Source organism: Anguilla rostrata, chromosome 14, assembly GCF_018555375.3.
Source record: "Anguilla rostrata isolate EN2019 chromosome 14, ASM1855537v3, whole genome shotgun sequence".
In the NCBI taxonomy this organism is placed as follows: domain Eukaryota; kingdom Metazoa; phylum Chordata; class Actinopteri; order Anguilliformes; family Anguillidae; genus Anguilla; species Anguilla rostrata.
Genome location: NC_057946.1, coordinates 12316907 through 12333795, shown reverse-complemented (window position 1 = coordinate 12333795; position 16889 = coordinate 12316907). Strand labels below are relative to the sequence as shown.

Sequence of the window (16889 nt, the reverse complement as noted above, 5' to 3'; positions counted from 1 at the left end):
GGCCCACCGACCGTGAGCTCAGGATGTTCACTGACAGGAACTGTGGACCCGTGCTCCCAGGAAGGTTGGGGGGGTTGGGATACGGTCACTGAGTGCCGCGTTGGGAGTGGAAAGTGCGAGCGTCGAGTGACAGCGAATCATGCGGCTTGGCTTAGCGTTCTGCCAGCGATCAGCACTTTGCGGCCCCGGCGAGCGGCCCGCAGCGATTCCACTCATTCGAGACGCCCGCACCTGTCAGCGGGGCCTGCACCTGTCGCCGCACCCCCACCCCCACCCCCCCCTCCCGGATGGCCTGGCGCAGGGCTGCGGCCAATCGCAGGCCAGGGTGCCGGGCAATGGCCATAGAAGGCTCTCTCTCTTTCTCTCTCTCTCTCTCTCTCTCTCTCTCTCCTCAGGGGTCGGCCCGAGTCCGTCCACGAGCCTGGCCCCTGCCTCCAGCCATCTGTGACACGCCGGTGCTCAGAAAGCCATTCCGGCATCTCGCCCCCTGGGGGCGCTGTTGAGCGGTTTCGGCATCGGCAGTCGAGGAGTCGGTGCGGAATTCTAAATGCCCTATCAGAGTGGTGTAGCTGAGCCACAAACCAATTTCCCTTCGTTTTCCAATTCCCTCTGGGTGGAATCTGAACAACTTCACGGTAATACCACGGGGAAGGCGGCTGTCCTCAAAAGTTCCAGATCTGAAATACCAGCGGACACTCCATGAGAGGATTCAAAAAAAATAGCGCGTGCTGAAAACGTGCACCATGGGTAGTGTATTTTATGTGTACATGTTTCTTGTCAAAAGGCAGAATCAAATGCACATAATGCCTTCGGAGAATGCCTCTCGCAAAAACAAACAAAAAAGGCAAAACATTTACTCGTGAAGAGAACACGGGACGATATCCGGGAACGTGGAAACAGAACGCTACTGTCTGCCGCTGACAACTTAGTGGGGCATCTTTTCAAGGTGAATTCTCCACGACTGTTACAGATGACGAGCTCTAACAGACGTGTGGTGAAGTTCGGGCTGCGCTGGAGGTGCTTCCAAGCAGCGGAGAGAGGGAAGGGGGGGAAACTCCAACCTCGCCGGCTCCGCCCACTACAACCACCCGCCCCCCGCCCCCCCCCCCTCCAGAGCCCCTTCAGAGGCTTGCTCCTAATTAAACTACTTCTTCATCACTCTCCCTCTTGGCCCGGCCCGTCAGCTTACTTCTCCGTGCCACGCGGAACGCAGACTCGCTGTCCTACATACGCTCAGCACCGTAACCTTCAGCAGGAGATCTGCGGCGTGCTGTGTGTGTGTGCGTGTGTGTGAGGTTTTATGGTGCGGGTTGTTTCGAAGATGGGGCAAACGGCGTTTCGCGGCGGGCCGCTGACTCGGCTCTCCCGCACCCAAGTTGGGTGGGGGGGGGCGTGGCCGGGGCCCAAGCCCAGACCCCGCTGCCTCTCAGAGGAGTGCCCCTGGTGTCAGGGAGGCATGGAGTGCGCTCCACTCCTTTCCCCGTCATGGCCCCTCCCACTCTGCGCACCCCTAGGGCAGGACCGCGGCCCCAAACCGCGCTTTCACACGACCGTGACCCACTTCTGCTGACATTACGGCTTGTGAGGCTCCCCCCCCCCCCCAGACCCACTTTCCCCACCTCCCTTCTGAGAGACGCCTCAGGACCCCCGTAACGCAGGGCAACCCAGCCACGCCCTGTGAGCTCACAGCTCTCTCTCAGAGGCCTGACTGAAAAGGACCCAACGGCCTTGGTCCAGTGTTTTGGAGGCCTTTAAATGATATCCACCTTGTCCTCCTCATATCCCGCGCTAGGATGTTTAGGTCTTTCCCAAGGTGGCCTGTGGTTGGCTAGTTAGCTGGCACAGGAGCCCTGTGAAAGAAGTTGTTTTTCAGAAAGGCCTTGTGCTGGTACAAGAGGAGGCATGAACTATGGTAGCTGTGTAATTTGCCCTGAATAAGCATCTGCTGAATGGCAAAAATATTTACGTAAATGTAAAATACTTCAGTGTGATTTTCGAAGGCAGACTTAATTCTCACCCAGTACATGTTACGCCTGGCCACCTCACAGGCTTTAGTGCACAGGTGGCCAACCCAGGTCATGGAGAGCTGCAGGGTCTGCTGGTTTTTGTTGTTACTCTGCACTTAATTGATCAATTAAAAGCAGTCGATTACACGGCTAACTCCCACACCTGGGTCTAAAGTGGTTGTTGTATTTAAAATGAAAACAAAAACCCAGCAGACCCTGGTGCAGCTCCCTGGGCCCTGGGCTGGCCACCCCTGCCGTAGAGCTGTTCTCTACACTGGACCGCCGCACACCAGGCCTGGTCCAGCTTCACGCCGCGTGCGCGCTGAACTCAAGAGTACACTCGAGCTGCGCGAGGCAGCCCTGGGAAATAACAGGCTCATTAGCACTGATTGCAATGCTTTTTGTGCCGCGCTGAGAGGGAGAAAACCCCGGCGCTTCGGTCCAAAAAAACCATTAGATTAGCATTTTAGCAACGGCGGAGCTTATCGCTAATCGTGTTTACAATCTGGAAGAAACAACTAATGAGTTTGAAATAAACAGCAGGACAGGGGGATTTAAATTCGGTCGGGTTCCAAGAAATTCCACCGCGTTTTCCTCCTTCCAGGAGCTCGGCTTTCTCTCGCGCGTCGAGCGCTGTTTCGAGGCGATCCGGAGAGGCCGACATGACATAATGCTGCTCGCTGTACAGGCAACCACCCCCCCCACATAAAACCCCCTACCCCCTAACCACATAAACACGCTCAATCTATCTCTGCACACGTCCCAACAAGTCACCAAAACACACTTCTGCTCGCTGTCTCCATGAGAGAGTAATGATAAATCAAACAACAAAAAAAGCTTCCCCCAGATTTACAATTCAGAGCACAGGGAGGGGAAAAAGAGCAGAAGAAGACGGGAGCGAATCAGAGCCCGCCGCCACCAAGGCCGCGAAGCGGCGGCCGAACATCAGAGCGCGGACAAGGGGCGGCCTGGAAGTTCATCAGAAGCAGATGGGAGGGGAAGAAGGAGCGCCGCCATTTTACCGGGCGCGGCTCCTGGCCGGCTCGGGACGTGCCGGCTCCCCGCTTGCAGGCGCGCCCGAGGGGGGGGGGGGGTGGGGGGGGCGGCGGGGGAGGGAGAGGGGCGGGGGACCGCGCTGCCTCCGCGGTGACGGACCCTGGCCTCGGCCCAGCGGCCTCCGAAAACGCAGCTGGGCAGCGCTCGGAAAAGCGTAATTCGCCTTCTGCGCGCTATAATAAGAGATCAGAGAGCCCAACGTGTTATTAGCGGGGCCCGAGTCGAGCGGCTGTGTTTCTCGCCGCTAAATACGCGATTACAGTTGTCTGCGGATCGCACGGGCTGAGCCAAATAGAAAACAGAGAGCCTTGGATATGTAATACTTCGCGGCGCGCTGTAGCGAGTCCGTTTAATCCGCTTGACAAAGACCCGTGGACAGGATGGCCGAGGGGTCGAGCTCTGTAATTCACTCAGGATAGAGAAGCGAGACGACTGTAACAGAGAGAGGAGATTTCTATGAAATAGAAAATAAATAACTGGAGCAAACTAAACAGAAATAAACTGAGCCATGGTGCAGTGCTGCTATTGCACATCTCACCAGCTTTTACGTAAATAAATACACACAGTACAGTCTGTACATAAGTATTTGTACAGCGACACAATTATTGTTGTTTTGCCTCTGAACTCCAGCCCGTTGGATTTGAAACGAATACGATGTGACAATGCAGACTGTCAGCTTTAAACGCATTATATAGCAGCACGCTTCCAGTTTCTTCTTCACCTTTTTATCCTTCTTCTCTTTCTTACTCTCCTTCATATTTTCCCCGATCTCCAGTGGAAAAAGACAGAGTGGTTATTCATGTGGGATTGTTAGCGATCCAGAAGCGGGACACAAAAGGCACTCAGTGCGGCTGGATAATCAAGGCACTTGTGACCCCGATCGTTCGCAGTCACCAGAGGAGGCGTGACGCACAGGAAAAACAGGGAGGGGGTGGGGGGGGTGGGGGGGGCGGGCGGCCCGCCTCTTTCGGGTCCCCTCTCCGTCACTTATCGGCCTTTGTCTCGCTGGCCCTTATCACGGGCGGCACGTCAGGAAGCAGCCCGGGGGCCCCGTGCAACAATGGCGGGGCGTTTGTCCTCTCGGGACAGAGCGTCTGTGTCCACGCCCTGTCCACGCTCACCAAGGGGGCCGGGGGGGGGAGGGGGGTGGGGGGGGCTGGGGGGGCGCGGGGCCGTGGGGCCGGGGGCCGGGACGGGATTCCCCCGCGCACCAGGGCAAAAATAGATTCAATGATCCATTATTCCAAATTTTCCACAGGGCTTCGAGAACATCATGTACGATTCCCAACAACTAGAGTGCTGTTGAAAGTGTGTGTGTGTGTGTGTGTGTGTGTGTGTGTGTTTGTGTGTCTGTGAGAGTACGGAGGTCAGCCAGGACATACTTTCCTTCAGCCATTTTAAAAACTATCGCAAAAGTTGTGCTGCTCAGCGTGACAGCACAAATGTAAAACATGGATGAATAACAAGCAGAGCTGAACGGTGAATAGCGTGAGGCTCGCGGTGGGCATGGCTTTCCGTGCGGCCGGTGACCAGCCTGCGTGCCCTGTCCCGTGCCAGCGCTCGCCGGCGGGGCCCCAGCCGTCCGCCGCGCTCTCAGAGGGAGCCGCGTGAACAGAACAGCCCGCTGTTACTCACCCCGCCGAGCCGCTCCACGCCCCGCTCTCCCCGCTTTCTTTGGCACGGCCGCGAGCCAGGGCTATTTTTAGCCGCGCGCCGCGCTATTTTTAGCCCACTACCGGTTTTTCTGAGGCGTTTATTAGGGAAAGAACACAAAAACACAAAGAGGGGAGGGGACGTGGAGCCTGGGAGAGAGCGGCTCCCAGGCTGGAGTACGAAACGCGCTCGTCGAGTCGCGCTACTCCAACGCAGCCCTCGCTGGCTTCGGTCTGAGCCATGGAGAAAAAAAGCCAGGGAAATGAGGGAGAGGAGAGTGAAAATGTTCTTGTTTTTGTGGATAGATAGATAGCTTGAAAGACAAATTAGTGACCGAAAAACATAGGAGCCCCTCTCTCGGTGAGATTCCAGAAGAACAGAGCTGCAGCAAGCGGGTAGATTTTTCACAGGCACTTAATATTTGACTGTTTTCTTTCCTCTGCATACTTTGGAGTCCAGTACTGTGTAATCTGTTTATAAAGAGGCCACATAGACTGCATATTAGGGCTATCTATGTCCATGTTCCAGTATGTACACAGCCTGACACAACCCAAAACCAGCAACAGGGACAGCTAAAATGGAGTACTCCCACCACGAAAGAGACTGCCTTCTTGGTAATTTGTAAAAAAAAAACAAATAAAAAATTAAACAAATAAATGAATAAATCTAAGATTTTCATTTCACTTAAACAATGGAACACTTTTAAGCATACCACCACTTTCTTTTAAATGATATCAGTGTTGGAAGGGCAGAAGATGCATGCCCTTGCCAAACCTTTTGCTGTTACGTTACCAATGTCGTGAGGTTAATGCACTTAGCTGAACAAAGCTGATTGAATCTCTAATCCTAATTTTGAAAAGGAAAGGCGTCCAACTTGACAGAACTCACCGTGCGGTAAACATGCCATGTTACCAGCCAGTATCTCACAATAAAACAAAGACAAAAAAGACCCAATATGCATAGCATAGCAAATTTATGGATACTGCTTGGATAAAGTAGCTAAGGCTATAACAACATTAGGCTTTATACTGTCAACATCATGGCAAGAAAAATATTCACCTCCACTCTAGAATGTAGAACCTTTTCATGACTAATAAGGACTTCTTTGTCTAAAATCCAAACAACTGCCATGACATCACAAATGGAATAAGTTATTTTTTTCCCCTCGATGTCAGCTGATGGTTTAAAGTGCTACCATGCAGCAGGAATCTCGTTGATGTGCAAGTACAAGCAGGAATCTTATTCACGTCGGTGGAAAATCACTTGAAGCAAATTAGCCTGAAATCAAGGCAATTAATTAAGCCAGGCTGGTATTTTATTAATTTGGACGTAAAGCATTCCTCACTGCCACATTAAATGGCACGCCAGGAGTTTGTGCGGATTCTCACAAGTTTCTCTTCCCTTCCCTTCCCCCCCTTTCTCCTCTTCCGCGCGACAGGCGGAGAGGAGGTGCAATCCGCCAGCGCTCCTCACACCTCCGAGCGCAAGACCAAACACGCGGGGTCAGCCATCGCGAAAGAGGGAGCTTTTCAGAATCTCATTAGCCGGGCAGGTAGTCATTAACAGCGTGACCTTTGGAAATAATTAACAGCCGGCTCCCCGTCCTCCCCCCCTCTCCCCTCATTTAAAGTTCTCCGTAGGTGAGGAGAGAGCGGCGGGTGCGGGGCCTGCTGTTGCTCTTCAAGATTAAAGGGACAATATTCAGATTATGCTAATTGGGGGAAAATGGGATTGCCAGGCACCCCCCGGTAGGGTTGCCGTGGCGGCCATGTGGCCGCTCACGTGCGCGCGGGCTTTGCCATTAGCGCAGCGTGCGCTAATCTCCATCGCTGACGCGGCCCAACGGATCCCCTCCTCCTGGGCTCCCTCCGCCCGTGCTGCCACTGGCATTTAACCACGTCCAAAATAAATACAATGGAATAAATTCATCCATAATGGCTACTTTTTCCTTATGCTTTTCGTGGGCTTTCGAGTAAAACTTCACCGAGGCTTGGAAACCCTTGAGGAAATGGTGAACATGTTGAATTGGACTGCCAAAATGACCAGGTGACTCACTACAAGTGAAAGAATAACAGTTTGTGTTTCAACATATTCTGCAGAATGGCTAATATGCATGCACGTTTATATTTTAGACTATATGTCCAGTCTCGACTATCGTCGCTGCAAACAAATTGCCATACCTGTATTTCTGCAACCCAATGAAATCTCACCATTTTAGCTTTGCCTGGGTCTTTTTTTCGACACAATGGCAGAAAACCGCAAAAGCAAAAAAGAAACAAATCTCGTCACGTTTCAGTAGTTTGAAAGACAGCGCTTCAGGGGGATTTGGACTCTTGAAGTCCTGCTGATCCCACAGTGCTCATCAGAGGGCTGTGCCTCCAAGCGAGCGCATACCTCCACCTCCCTCCAGCCACGCGGCGGCGGGTCCAGGGCGGTTCCGCTCACGGGTTAAAGTGCGCGACCCGGCCCGACTGCGGGCCGCAGAGGCTAGGTCCCGCGGGCGGGCGGGCGGGCGGGAGAGAGGGGCTCCTCCGGACCGCACAGGCGCTTTCCGCCTCCCCTGCCCCGCCGCGCCGTCCTCGCTAATTATCGGGCAAAGACATGCAAATTGCATTAGAGCTGTGCTGCTAACGGGGGGGCCGCGCTCCCGGCCGCCCACGCAGAGCGCTGCCCCCCCGCCCCGTCCCCCCCGTCTCCCCCCCGCGGGCTCCGGGCGGATCTGAGTGCCAGAGAGACTCCCCGGTGCCCTGTGGCAGGAGCTGAACCCTGGCGACTGAGCCAGCCGCGCTGCCGAAGGCTCCCACCCCCCCCCCCCCCCCCCGCCCCTGTTCTTATTCAGCCTCTGCTGACAACAGGCATCCATGAAGTAGCCTGCGCCCTTAGCATCCTCAGTATTCACTAAGGCCCGAGAACTGCTGCAGTCGCCAGGCCTATGGCGGAGTCCTGCGCGACAGCTTCCTTTGTAAATGGCGTGAAGTAAAAAAAAATTAAAAACTGGAGATTGATTGACTGAAGCAGCTTGCTATATTATTCCTCATGCTGAACAAGCTCCTGTAGAATCTGCTCCTGCAGGCTGTGCTGTAATGATATCTGCACTGTGTATCCGGTTACCAGGATGGAGGCTGGCTTGTGTTCTTTCAGGATCGACTTCACTACTGCAAGGAGTCAAAAAGGGCAAGACAGTAGCACAGTGAGTCTGTTTTTGGCTCATTTTACAGTGACTTCAGTCACCCGACACTACAGTCTTCCTTGACTCCATAGCATGTCACGTCGATTATGATTCCCCAGTAAAAACTGTTTATAAACCTCAAGTTTACTTGTTTTATAAGATCCAACTCACAGCATTCTTCCTCTTTCCCATAACTATGCCTGGTGGCAACGATGCATCTTAACACAGACTTAAGCCAGATGTTGTGTTCCTCACTTGACACCTAATTTTGGATCATGCACTAAGACACCATTAACTGTAAAGCTCTGGTGTTCTTTGTCAAAAGAAGAATTTTACAAGGAAATAAATTTAGCTATTATCTACATTTATATCTACACATAAGTGACGTGCATAAGAACTTTCATAAATAACACTCAGTGGTACCAGTAGATTGACCTATAGTCAGTCATGAAAGGATTTGATAGGAGGCAAAATGAAATAGACAGACAGACAGATAAATAAATAAATAAATAAATAAATAAACAATGCATATCTAATATGTAATGGCTATCTCTAAAATCTTACATTAAGGTTTTTTTCTTTTACCACTACTGCGGGCCATGTCCACTTTAGTCATTTCTCTAGTCCTGATACTAAGGTGCATGTAGAGAACCCTGTGTCTATTTTTACTAGGACCGGAGACAGAGGCATTCACCTTTCCACTGCCAGCGGAATGGACACGCTCTGCCTTTGCAAACAACAGGAATCGTAAATTTCCCACCCCACCCCACCCCACCCCTGGGCGTTAAAAAAAAAGAAAAAAAAAAAGAGTCCTGCATCCAGCACGCAGGGCCAGCACCTGCTCCGTGACCTTTCCGCCCGTCACATGGCGCGCGCAGTGGCGATGAGCCAGCGAGAAGTTAAGTCCCTCTTCAGACTGCCCTGCTTTGCGAGCGAGCGAGCGGCGCACCTGCCCGTCCTCTGAGCCCCCGTTGCGTAACAAAAGCGCCGCGGGACTCGGGGCCGCGTCAAAGGGTTTCTCTTCATCCCCAACCTGACGCTGTCGCTTAGCGCCCCGGCCCCAGCCGGCCCCGCCCCCCCCCCCCGCTGACCCCCGGCTCACGGGCCAAGAGTTTTACTGCAGGTGACAGGTGGCGGTGCGCCTCCGACGCTGTCCAAAACCGGCGCCGCGCGCACGCGTGCCAGCGCGCCAGAGACAAACATGGGCAGAGCGCAGCGGCTGAGTAAGGGAACGCAAATAGGACTGCCGGCGAACGAGGCCACAGGAGAACAGGTGTAGGTGACACCGAGTCACAACGGCCCGTCTATTCACACTGAAGGCAGGCAGGCAGAAATGAACGCTGCGCCTCTTTCCCCAGTTGCAGTAATGCCATGATGCATTCTGGGAAGCTTTCGCGCGCGTCGCGCGCGGCGGGCTTACCTCCACGATGTCGGAGTTGGTCCGGCTCTCGTGCGGCTCGTTGTACTCGGTGTACTTGAGCAGCACCTTGTCCATGTCGGTGCTGGCGTACTGGAACAGCTTGTTGGTGCTGTTGAAGATGATGAGGGCGATCTCGCAGTCGCACAGAACACTCAGCTCGTAGGCCTTCTTCATCAAACCGAACTTCCTTTTCGTAAACGTCACCTGGGGGGGGGGGGGGGCACACAGGAGACAAAACTTTTGAGTTTCAGATAAAGTTTCGTCGCAAACGTTTTTCGAGTTGGTTATGAAATTCTCCCTTTTCATGTATGGCTGTTCTTGAGAGAGTCAACAGCCAGACCCTGAGAAACTCCTAAATGTGACACAGGGAGCTATTCAGTCTCACAGCACAGCAGTCTGTAAATTTCTGTAATTATAATCACTTTTTGTTCTAATCTAAATATTTAATTTTAATAGCCTCAACCATTGATTTTTTTTTTAATGCAAAAAAACAAAGTGAAGCCAAACTGTATTGGACATGAAGAGAATCACTCCCTCCATAGACTGAACGTGTTGGATAGTTCCCCTACTGAATTTGCTGAAGATGGCCTCATTAAACACATTTTAAAACCTGCAGAATTTTAAATTAGAGTAATTGTTAAAATTTTAGAATGTTAATATTCATATGCCGATGTCTTATGTCTTATTATCTGCTTGTCAAAAGATAAAAATCTCACCTCCAAAAATAAACGAAGCCATTTTCATAGCGTACCCATCAGTGCACATCCAGTAGTCATTAGCGAGGTCCAACAAAAAACCACACAGGCTGCCTCCTCGCTCCAAGGCCTGCCTCTATGTCTGTTTGCACAGCTTTGCAAATGAGTTGCATTTAGACAACCCGACTTGAGCCCACAGAAGTCAGACCTACACCCAGTTTAACCACAATGCACTTTGTGCTTTTAGGATCATCTTTTGATTTCAGCAAGCATCATATAGTTTTTTTTTTTTTTTCCTATTCACAAAATCAAGGTCGTCATAATTGAACGTAACCACAATAAGATCGCATAAGAAATATAATGACCCAATGCTTCCTTAAAATCTTGTGTTAAAATTAAGATCAAATCATTCAGTCATTAGACTCCCCCTGAGGATTCCAAAAAAATAAATAAAGAAAGAACTGACAAGTGCTCTGAAATGTGATCCTGTAAAATACCAAGATTATTCACCCATACTGCCCTGCAGTCTAGTTGCAATCATTTTTGGGCCATTGGAACCAAAGCCCTGCCATAGTGAGACGATGTGGATGAAAATGGAGACACTTCCAGCATCTGATGAGAACAGGCGCGTGAATGAGCTGTGGTTGGTTGGTTGGTTGACTGGTTGGTTGACTGATTTGACTGAAAATGGCAGAGTAATGTTTCAAAAAGAATTCCTCTACTGCAAATAGTAAAGCCTGAAATTTGGTCATCCTGTTTATTGCTTTGTTAATTGTGTTTCGCTCTAAGCTTACAATCGCATCCTGTTTTATAAATCCAATTTAAAAATCTAGTTGCTTTGCACTACATATAGATGGACATATACATATAGATGACCGATGAACAAAATCAGAGGAGAAACGATGAGAAATATTTATCTCTATTTGTCTCTTCAAAATACCTTTTTTTTCTTTCTGCTACATTTTTTAGTCTATATAACCATTCGCTGGCTTAACAACTAGTTTGGTGCTTAATTAAATGTAATAGCAATATGAATCAGAATCAGAACAAAGCACTAAATGATTGGCAGACACATCAGGGTGACTAATTGTCATCGCAGCTTCCTCTCTTCCTCTTTTCAGTGCCAAGGCACAGCACCTGAACGGGAACGCGAATGATAATGAATCACGGGCTCCTGGGCTCCTCATAAAAACAGAGGCAGACAGTAAGGTTTGTCTGTCTGGACAGTGATCTAGGGCTTTGCAGCCTCTGCGGGGTTTCGCTGTAGCCTCAGGGGAACGAAAGACTCAGCAGGGCTCTCAGCCAGTCATGAAGTCTATAGACAAAGCCTATCTGTTCCACTCTCTGCTTTCTACTGTTGCCTGAATAAAGGAAAACAATAAAATAAAGTAAATACAAACGGTGGGCAGACTGTCCAACTCCCCTTTAAAAAATGAAATAAAATAATTATTTATATATATATATAAACTCCAAAAAGTTCACAATCGTCAGCTATTTTTAATGCGGGATGGGGGTGATTTTATGTAGAAGAAACTTGCCCTCTTTATCAGGTGACACTGCTGTTGCACATTTAAACCTTAGTGGAGGCTTGGTCTTTGAGAGAAGCCATGCAGCTGATCGGACGGCCGACGCTACTCTGCTGTTACATCTGAAATGGTGCACGCCATCATTGAAGCTCAGTGACTCAAACATGATACTCCCGAGCCTGTAATCCAAGGTGCGGGCGTGAGCCTGATCAGGAGATGAGCTTTTCCGGAAGAGACGGTGTCCCACGCCAACAACCCCGATGCAGGCATGCACATCGCTGCCCACTCGCACACTCGCACACTCTCACACTCTCACTCTTTCTGAGGGTAGGAGTCACACTCTAGCCACCCTGTTCCAAACGACCGTGGGGTTCAGGTTCCACTCTGAGAGGACTCCACTCGGAGAGCACGCAAACACACACACACACAAACACACAGACACACACACACACACAAAGTGCAGTTCACACTCGCACAATTAGATACTGGGTAAGTTCACACTCTGGGAACGTGGCATACACACAATGAGTGAGAAAGTACAAAACCCTCTCTCACATGCACATTCACATGCACACACTCACACACTTTTCTTGATTGCTTAGTCCTGTGAATCACACTTTGGTAATGAAGAGAATGCAGAGGATTCGGGCCTTTATTACTCGTATAAGATAACTGACCTTCCAGCTACTACCTCTTAGCAAGTGTCACAACGCAATTACAGTCTGACCCTTTTCTTCTGAAGTTCACATTTTGATATGAACAAAACGGCAAATAAACAGATGTGTAGTTTGCAGCAATCTGTTTCGCCCAACAAGCCAATTTAATGAGCCGACTTAAACCTAATCAGCCACAATAGCAATACAAAAGTTACAAGGTGCCAACAGATTTATTTTTTTATTTTTTATTTTTTTCAAACTTTAGAATAAGGTGTGAGATCTGAACATTTATTAACAGGAAGCATTCGAAGAGAACTCCGGTGTGGCAGCCCTCCCTCTCTCTCTCTCTTTGTTCTTTAACGTTCTTCGGCTGCTGGGCACAGGTTAATGTTACGCGCTAATTTGGGTAAAATTAGACCTCTCTGACCTCGCAGACAGAATGTGACCCACGCAGCGGTCAGGGACAGCCCGATTGGCTGAGGCGGCGTCCCGAGGTGTGATGCGGACACGGGCCGTCTCCTCGGCGGTGCGGGGTGCAGGTGCGGGCGCGGCGGATCGTGACCAGCTTCTGCGGGAGACCCCTGCCCCCGTCTGTACCGCTCAGCACCTCCCGCTGCACTTACACCCCCTCCCACGCTCACGTTCACTGCGGCTTTGGAAGACCAAACTAATTGCAGAAGTTTCAGTTACTTCACCTTTGCCACAGTTTGCAATGTTTACCTAAAGTGAAAGAATGGCACCAGGCTGCCAAACCATAACTGTGAAGTTGATCATTCATCCTTTTTTTTACAAGTGCAGCCCTTAGATAAAAATCACATTTAAAATGTCGTCATGACCTCCATGCCACTTGTCTAGCTTATGGCAAACTCTGAAGGAAAAATACTTCTCACTTTGCCTATTTAACATTTTCTGTGCTAAAAAGAAGTTGAGAAGATAGCACCAATGGAAAACCATGACTGATTTTTATTTTCTTAATATATATATATTCTCATTTAAACAATTATTGATAGATACAGACAGGCAAGGCTGTGCTTCGGTTTCCACAGTTCCCTTCTGATTTTTTTGCTTTGCTCACCTTGAAACCTTGGAAACTCAAATGTACCCTTCACCAAATAAAAAAGAAGAAAACATAAAAAAGGTTAACAACAACCTCGTTCCCTGCCATGGGAGGGGTCAGGATGCACATTTGTGTGCATTTCCTGTCATAACAGGAAGAGCCAGAGCGCTTCCCGCCTCCTGCCTGCCTTCTCCCTGGGGGCTTCCGGGAGAGAGAAGGATGATAGGTGGACAACACTGAGTGTGTGTGTGTGTGTGTGTGTGTGTGTGTGTGTCTGTGTGTATGTGAACACTACCCCATTGTTGTGGTCAAAAAAGGAAGCCGGGGGCCAAGAAAGAATTCTCTAGGATAAATGATTTTGAGACTTTGTTAAATTTTTTCCCTTACTTTATTTCTGTATTTCATTCCAATATTACCCATCCAGTTTGCAACTGTCGCGGTCATTTAAATAATGCTGCCCTGAACAGCTGTGACTCAAAGTGCAGGAGATCCAGCAGATGAACTTTTTTAAAAATGGCAAGCGCATTTCATCATTTTACACTGAGCTGATTTCAAAAACGATCAGGGTTAGACGAAGGATGGAGATACATCTATAAAGGAGCACACGCCCAGAATCAGGCACTGCTCAAGTGCACAGAAGGAACTAAGAGAGACTTATCTGAGGATTACAGATTGTTCCAGATGAGATCCGCGTGACAAGTTAAAGGTGCAAAGATTGGCTACTTTAAGCGGCAATATCATGCTCTGCTGGCTTTGCCTGAAGGAAGTATTCGTTCATTTCTTTTTCCATTTTTTTTTTTTACTGTGAGAAGTTATGAGTTTTTTTAATCAGTGATGTAACGTAAAATTTAAATATAAAAATGCACTGAAGTCTTAGATGTATCGCACGCTGTAATGTGACAGTTTATCAGATTTCCCTGAACGGGTCCTTCTGAAGGAACTGACGGAAGAGATAAAAGTTTGTGTGCGAGGTGAGCGCGCCGCACGCCAGCTCCTGCGACTGAGGAGACAGACACGTATTGGCGCGCCGATCACAGAGGTAACAATCTCCAAAGGTGGGAAAGAGAGGGGAAAAGGAGATAAGATACCCAGAGGGCCTCATTATTTCCCTGCTGTTAATTTAACATGGATTGTTTCTCACTCCGGCGCTGCTGATTACAGGCGCTGCTCTCTCTCTCTCGCGCTCCTGCTCCCGCCCGGCCCGGGCGCGGTGAACGCGCCTTTTAAAAATTTTTTTTATAAACGAGCGCCACTTCCCCCCCGTCCTGCCGGATACCACGCGCTCGGGGCTCGGAGAGGCCCCCCCCACCCCCGGGCCGCTCTGCCGTGTCAGCGGCGACCTGGCCTCCCGGCCCTTTGCCCTTTTTCCCGCCCCCGAGCGGCCCGCCCCCGCGCGTCGCCGAATCGAACGAGCCGACGCGTCGCCACGGCACCGAGGCCCCGGCGCTTTAGCCCCAGTTACGCGCCGGCCCCTGGGCGGCTGCGTCCGAACGGCTCGCAACCGAGACAGCCGAGCGCCAGCAGTTGCTTCTGATTGGTTTTTGTCTTCTCGCTCCATATTTTTTTCACTCCGCGAAACTTCCTGCGTGTTCTAATTTGTTTGTTTATGGCATCTGAGGTATTTTGTGTGTTTGGATTCGGAGAAACTTATGCGCAGATTGTTTCTGTGCGTGTGTGTGTGTGTGCGGGTGTGTGTGTGTGCGTGCGTGTGTGTGTGTGCGTGTGCGTGTGTGTGCGTGTTCACTCTGGACACAGACAGCTTTGGGGCAGCCTCACATTAATACTCATCACAGTGTTCGCAGCGCAGGCATAGTTCTTATTTCTTTTTAAAGAGGAAGGAAGTGGTTGTGTGACACTCTTGTTCAGCTCAGGGAATCAGAGTGATGTGGAGGAGGACTGACAGCCTCCTTTAAAATAATCTTTCCCACCCGTCTCCGTGTCACTTACTGCTCCCTCTTACTCTCTGAAAGACAGGCAGGCGCTCTCCTCCACAGCTTCAACCTCAATAGAGAACATGGGCAAATTATACCCAAAGGTGCGGCATTGAGCTGGAGAAGACCCTGTGTGGTTGTGTGTGTGTGTGTGGTTTGTGTGTGCGTGTGTGTGTGTGCGTGAGTACACGTACGTGTGTGTGTGTCGAGTGCACTCACTTTTGAACGCACGTCTGCGTATGAGTGTACATGCTGGAGCACGTGTGTCTGCGCGTGTGCTTTCAGGGCTGGATAAAGCGATCTCTCTAGTGGCGCTCCACACCGTGTCCATGCCTCACTTCCTGTTCGGGCTCTTAAAGCAGCCCACTGATACAGTCCCAGATCCCCGCTGCCCAGATCTGACACTGTGTCATGCTCAGAAGACTGAGCCTGTTTCAAAACAACATTTACAAAAGACACTGGAGCAGCTGACACAGTGGGGTGTATCCTGAGAACACACAGAGAAATGGGGTGTAATGTGCGCTGGGGGAGAAGAGAGACAGCATAACACAAACACCAAGGTGACTTTAAAGCTAAGTGTTGATTTGCCTCAAGCACTTGCGATCTTTAAAAAAATATATTATTTACTCCTTTTTTCCCAATACCGTACAGCTGGGATTGTAATGTTTACGGAGGTGAAAACAAATGCTATTTCCACCCATGTTTTTCAAGCTGGAACGGAATCTTGAATTTGCTTTACTGGCCAAAATAAGCTTGAATTTATCTCAAATTTCTTCTTCTTCGGGAAACAGTCCTAAAGCAATTGCTGGGGTCGGTTACTTTTTTATCATTGGCAGACGTGAGATTTAAATCGCGATAAAATGACAATTAATTTAATGGGATGGATCAAAGATTACCATCTAATCGATCGGAGGTTTTAGCCTCTCAACTCATTCCGGGCCTGAAATGTAGAAGGGCTCCTGTGCAGCAAGCGCGGGGCTGAAAGGGGGAAGTGAGAACAGTCGAAACCAGACCGCCATCTCCGGAGAAAAAGAGAAAAAAAAACGATAATGGAAAAAGAAGTGGAGTCTCTGTCTGGCCGCGTCGAACGTCCCGTCTTTATTGTTCCTGGCCGCTATTGTGCCGCGTGTGAGTCCAGGCCCTCTTTTCATTTCCCCCCAACGGTCTTTGATGCCCTGTGTAATTACCCCCGCGGGCTGGCGGGCTGGCGGGGCTGGCGAGCGGCGGAGGGGGCGTAAGGGGCTCTGCTCGCGGCGGCACAAAGGCCCCCGGGCGTGGCGGGGGGGGCGGCTCAGGCCGCCGGCGGGGGGGGGGGGGCTTTGCTGACGTTTGGGCGCAGCAGAGGTGCATGGCGGGAGCCCTTTCCGAAGGCCCTCCTCCCGCCAACGGCTTTTCGTTGGAACCGTCTGAAAGGCTTCCGACGCGCGTACTTCCTGTTTCTCCACCGGCCCGGGAACGAGAGCGCCGCAGCGGTGCGACCGCAGCACGGCCCTGGATCTGAGATCGCGTTTTTACTGGACGCAGCGTGAAGGCTGCCAAAAGTTTACATTCGTAAAGCCGGAGATGTTTTTTTAAAAACCTAACAGTCTTGGTCCAGTGAAGATTAAGCGGACTTTGATGTCCTGCTGTAATCTGTATACTAATCATAATAAATATACTTGCTTTGGTCTGACAGATTTATCACTTTATGGTCTGTCTCTCCAGCAATATAAAAAGCTGT

General features: G+C 50.3%; 1 protein-coding gene and 1 long non-coding RNA gene across 8 annotated transcripts in view; one reads left to right on the top strand and one right to left on the bottom strand.

The window, feature by feature from the left end:
* Window positions 1–16889, top strand: part of LOC135239529 (uncharacterized) — a 181458-nt gene that overhangs the window by 102340 nt on the left and 62229 nt on the right. The gene's annotated exons all lie outside the window — the stretch shown is intronic.
* Window positions 1–16889, bottom strand: part of mef2ca (myocyte enhancer factor 2ca) — a 72420-nt gene that overhangs the window by 18663 nt on the left and 36868 nt on the right. For all 7 annotated transcript variants that reach the window (XM_064307522.1, XM_064307526.1, XM_064307525.1 and 4 more), the window contains one exon: window positions 9305–9508. In XM_064307522.1, the coding sequence (XP_064163592.1) occupies window positions 9305–9508 (204 nt within the window). The remainder of the gene's footprint in view (window positions 1–9304; window positions 9509–16889) is intronic.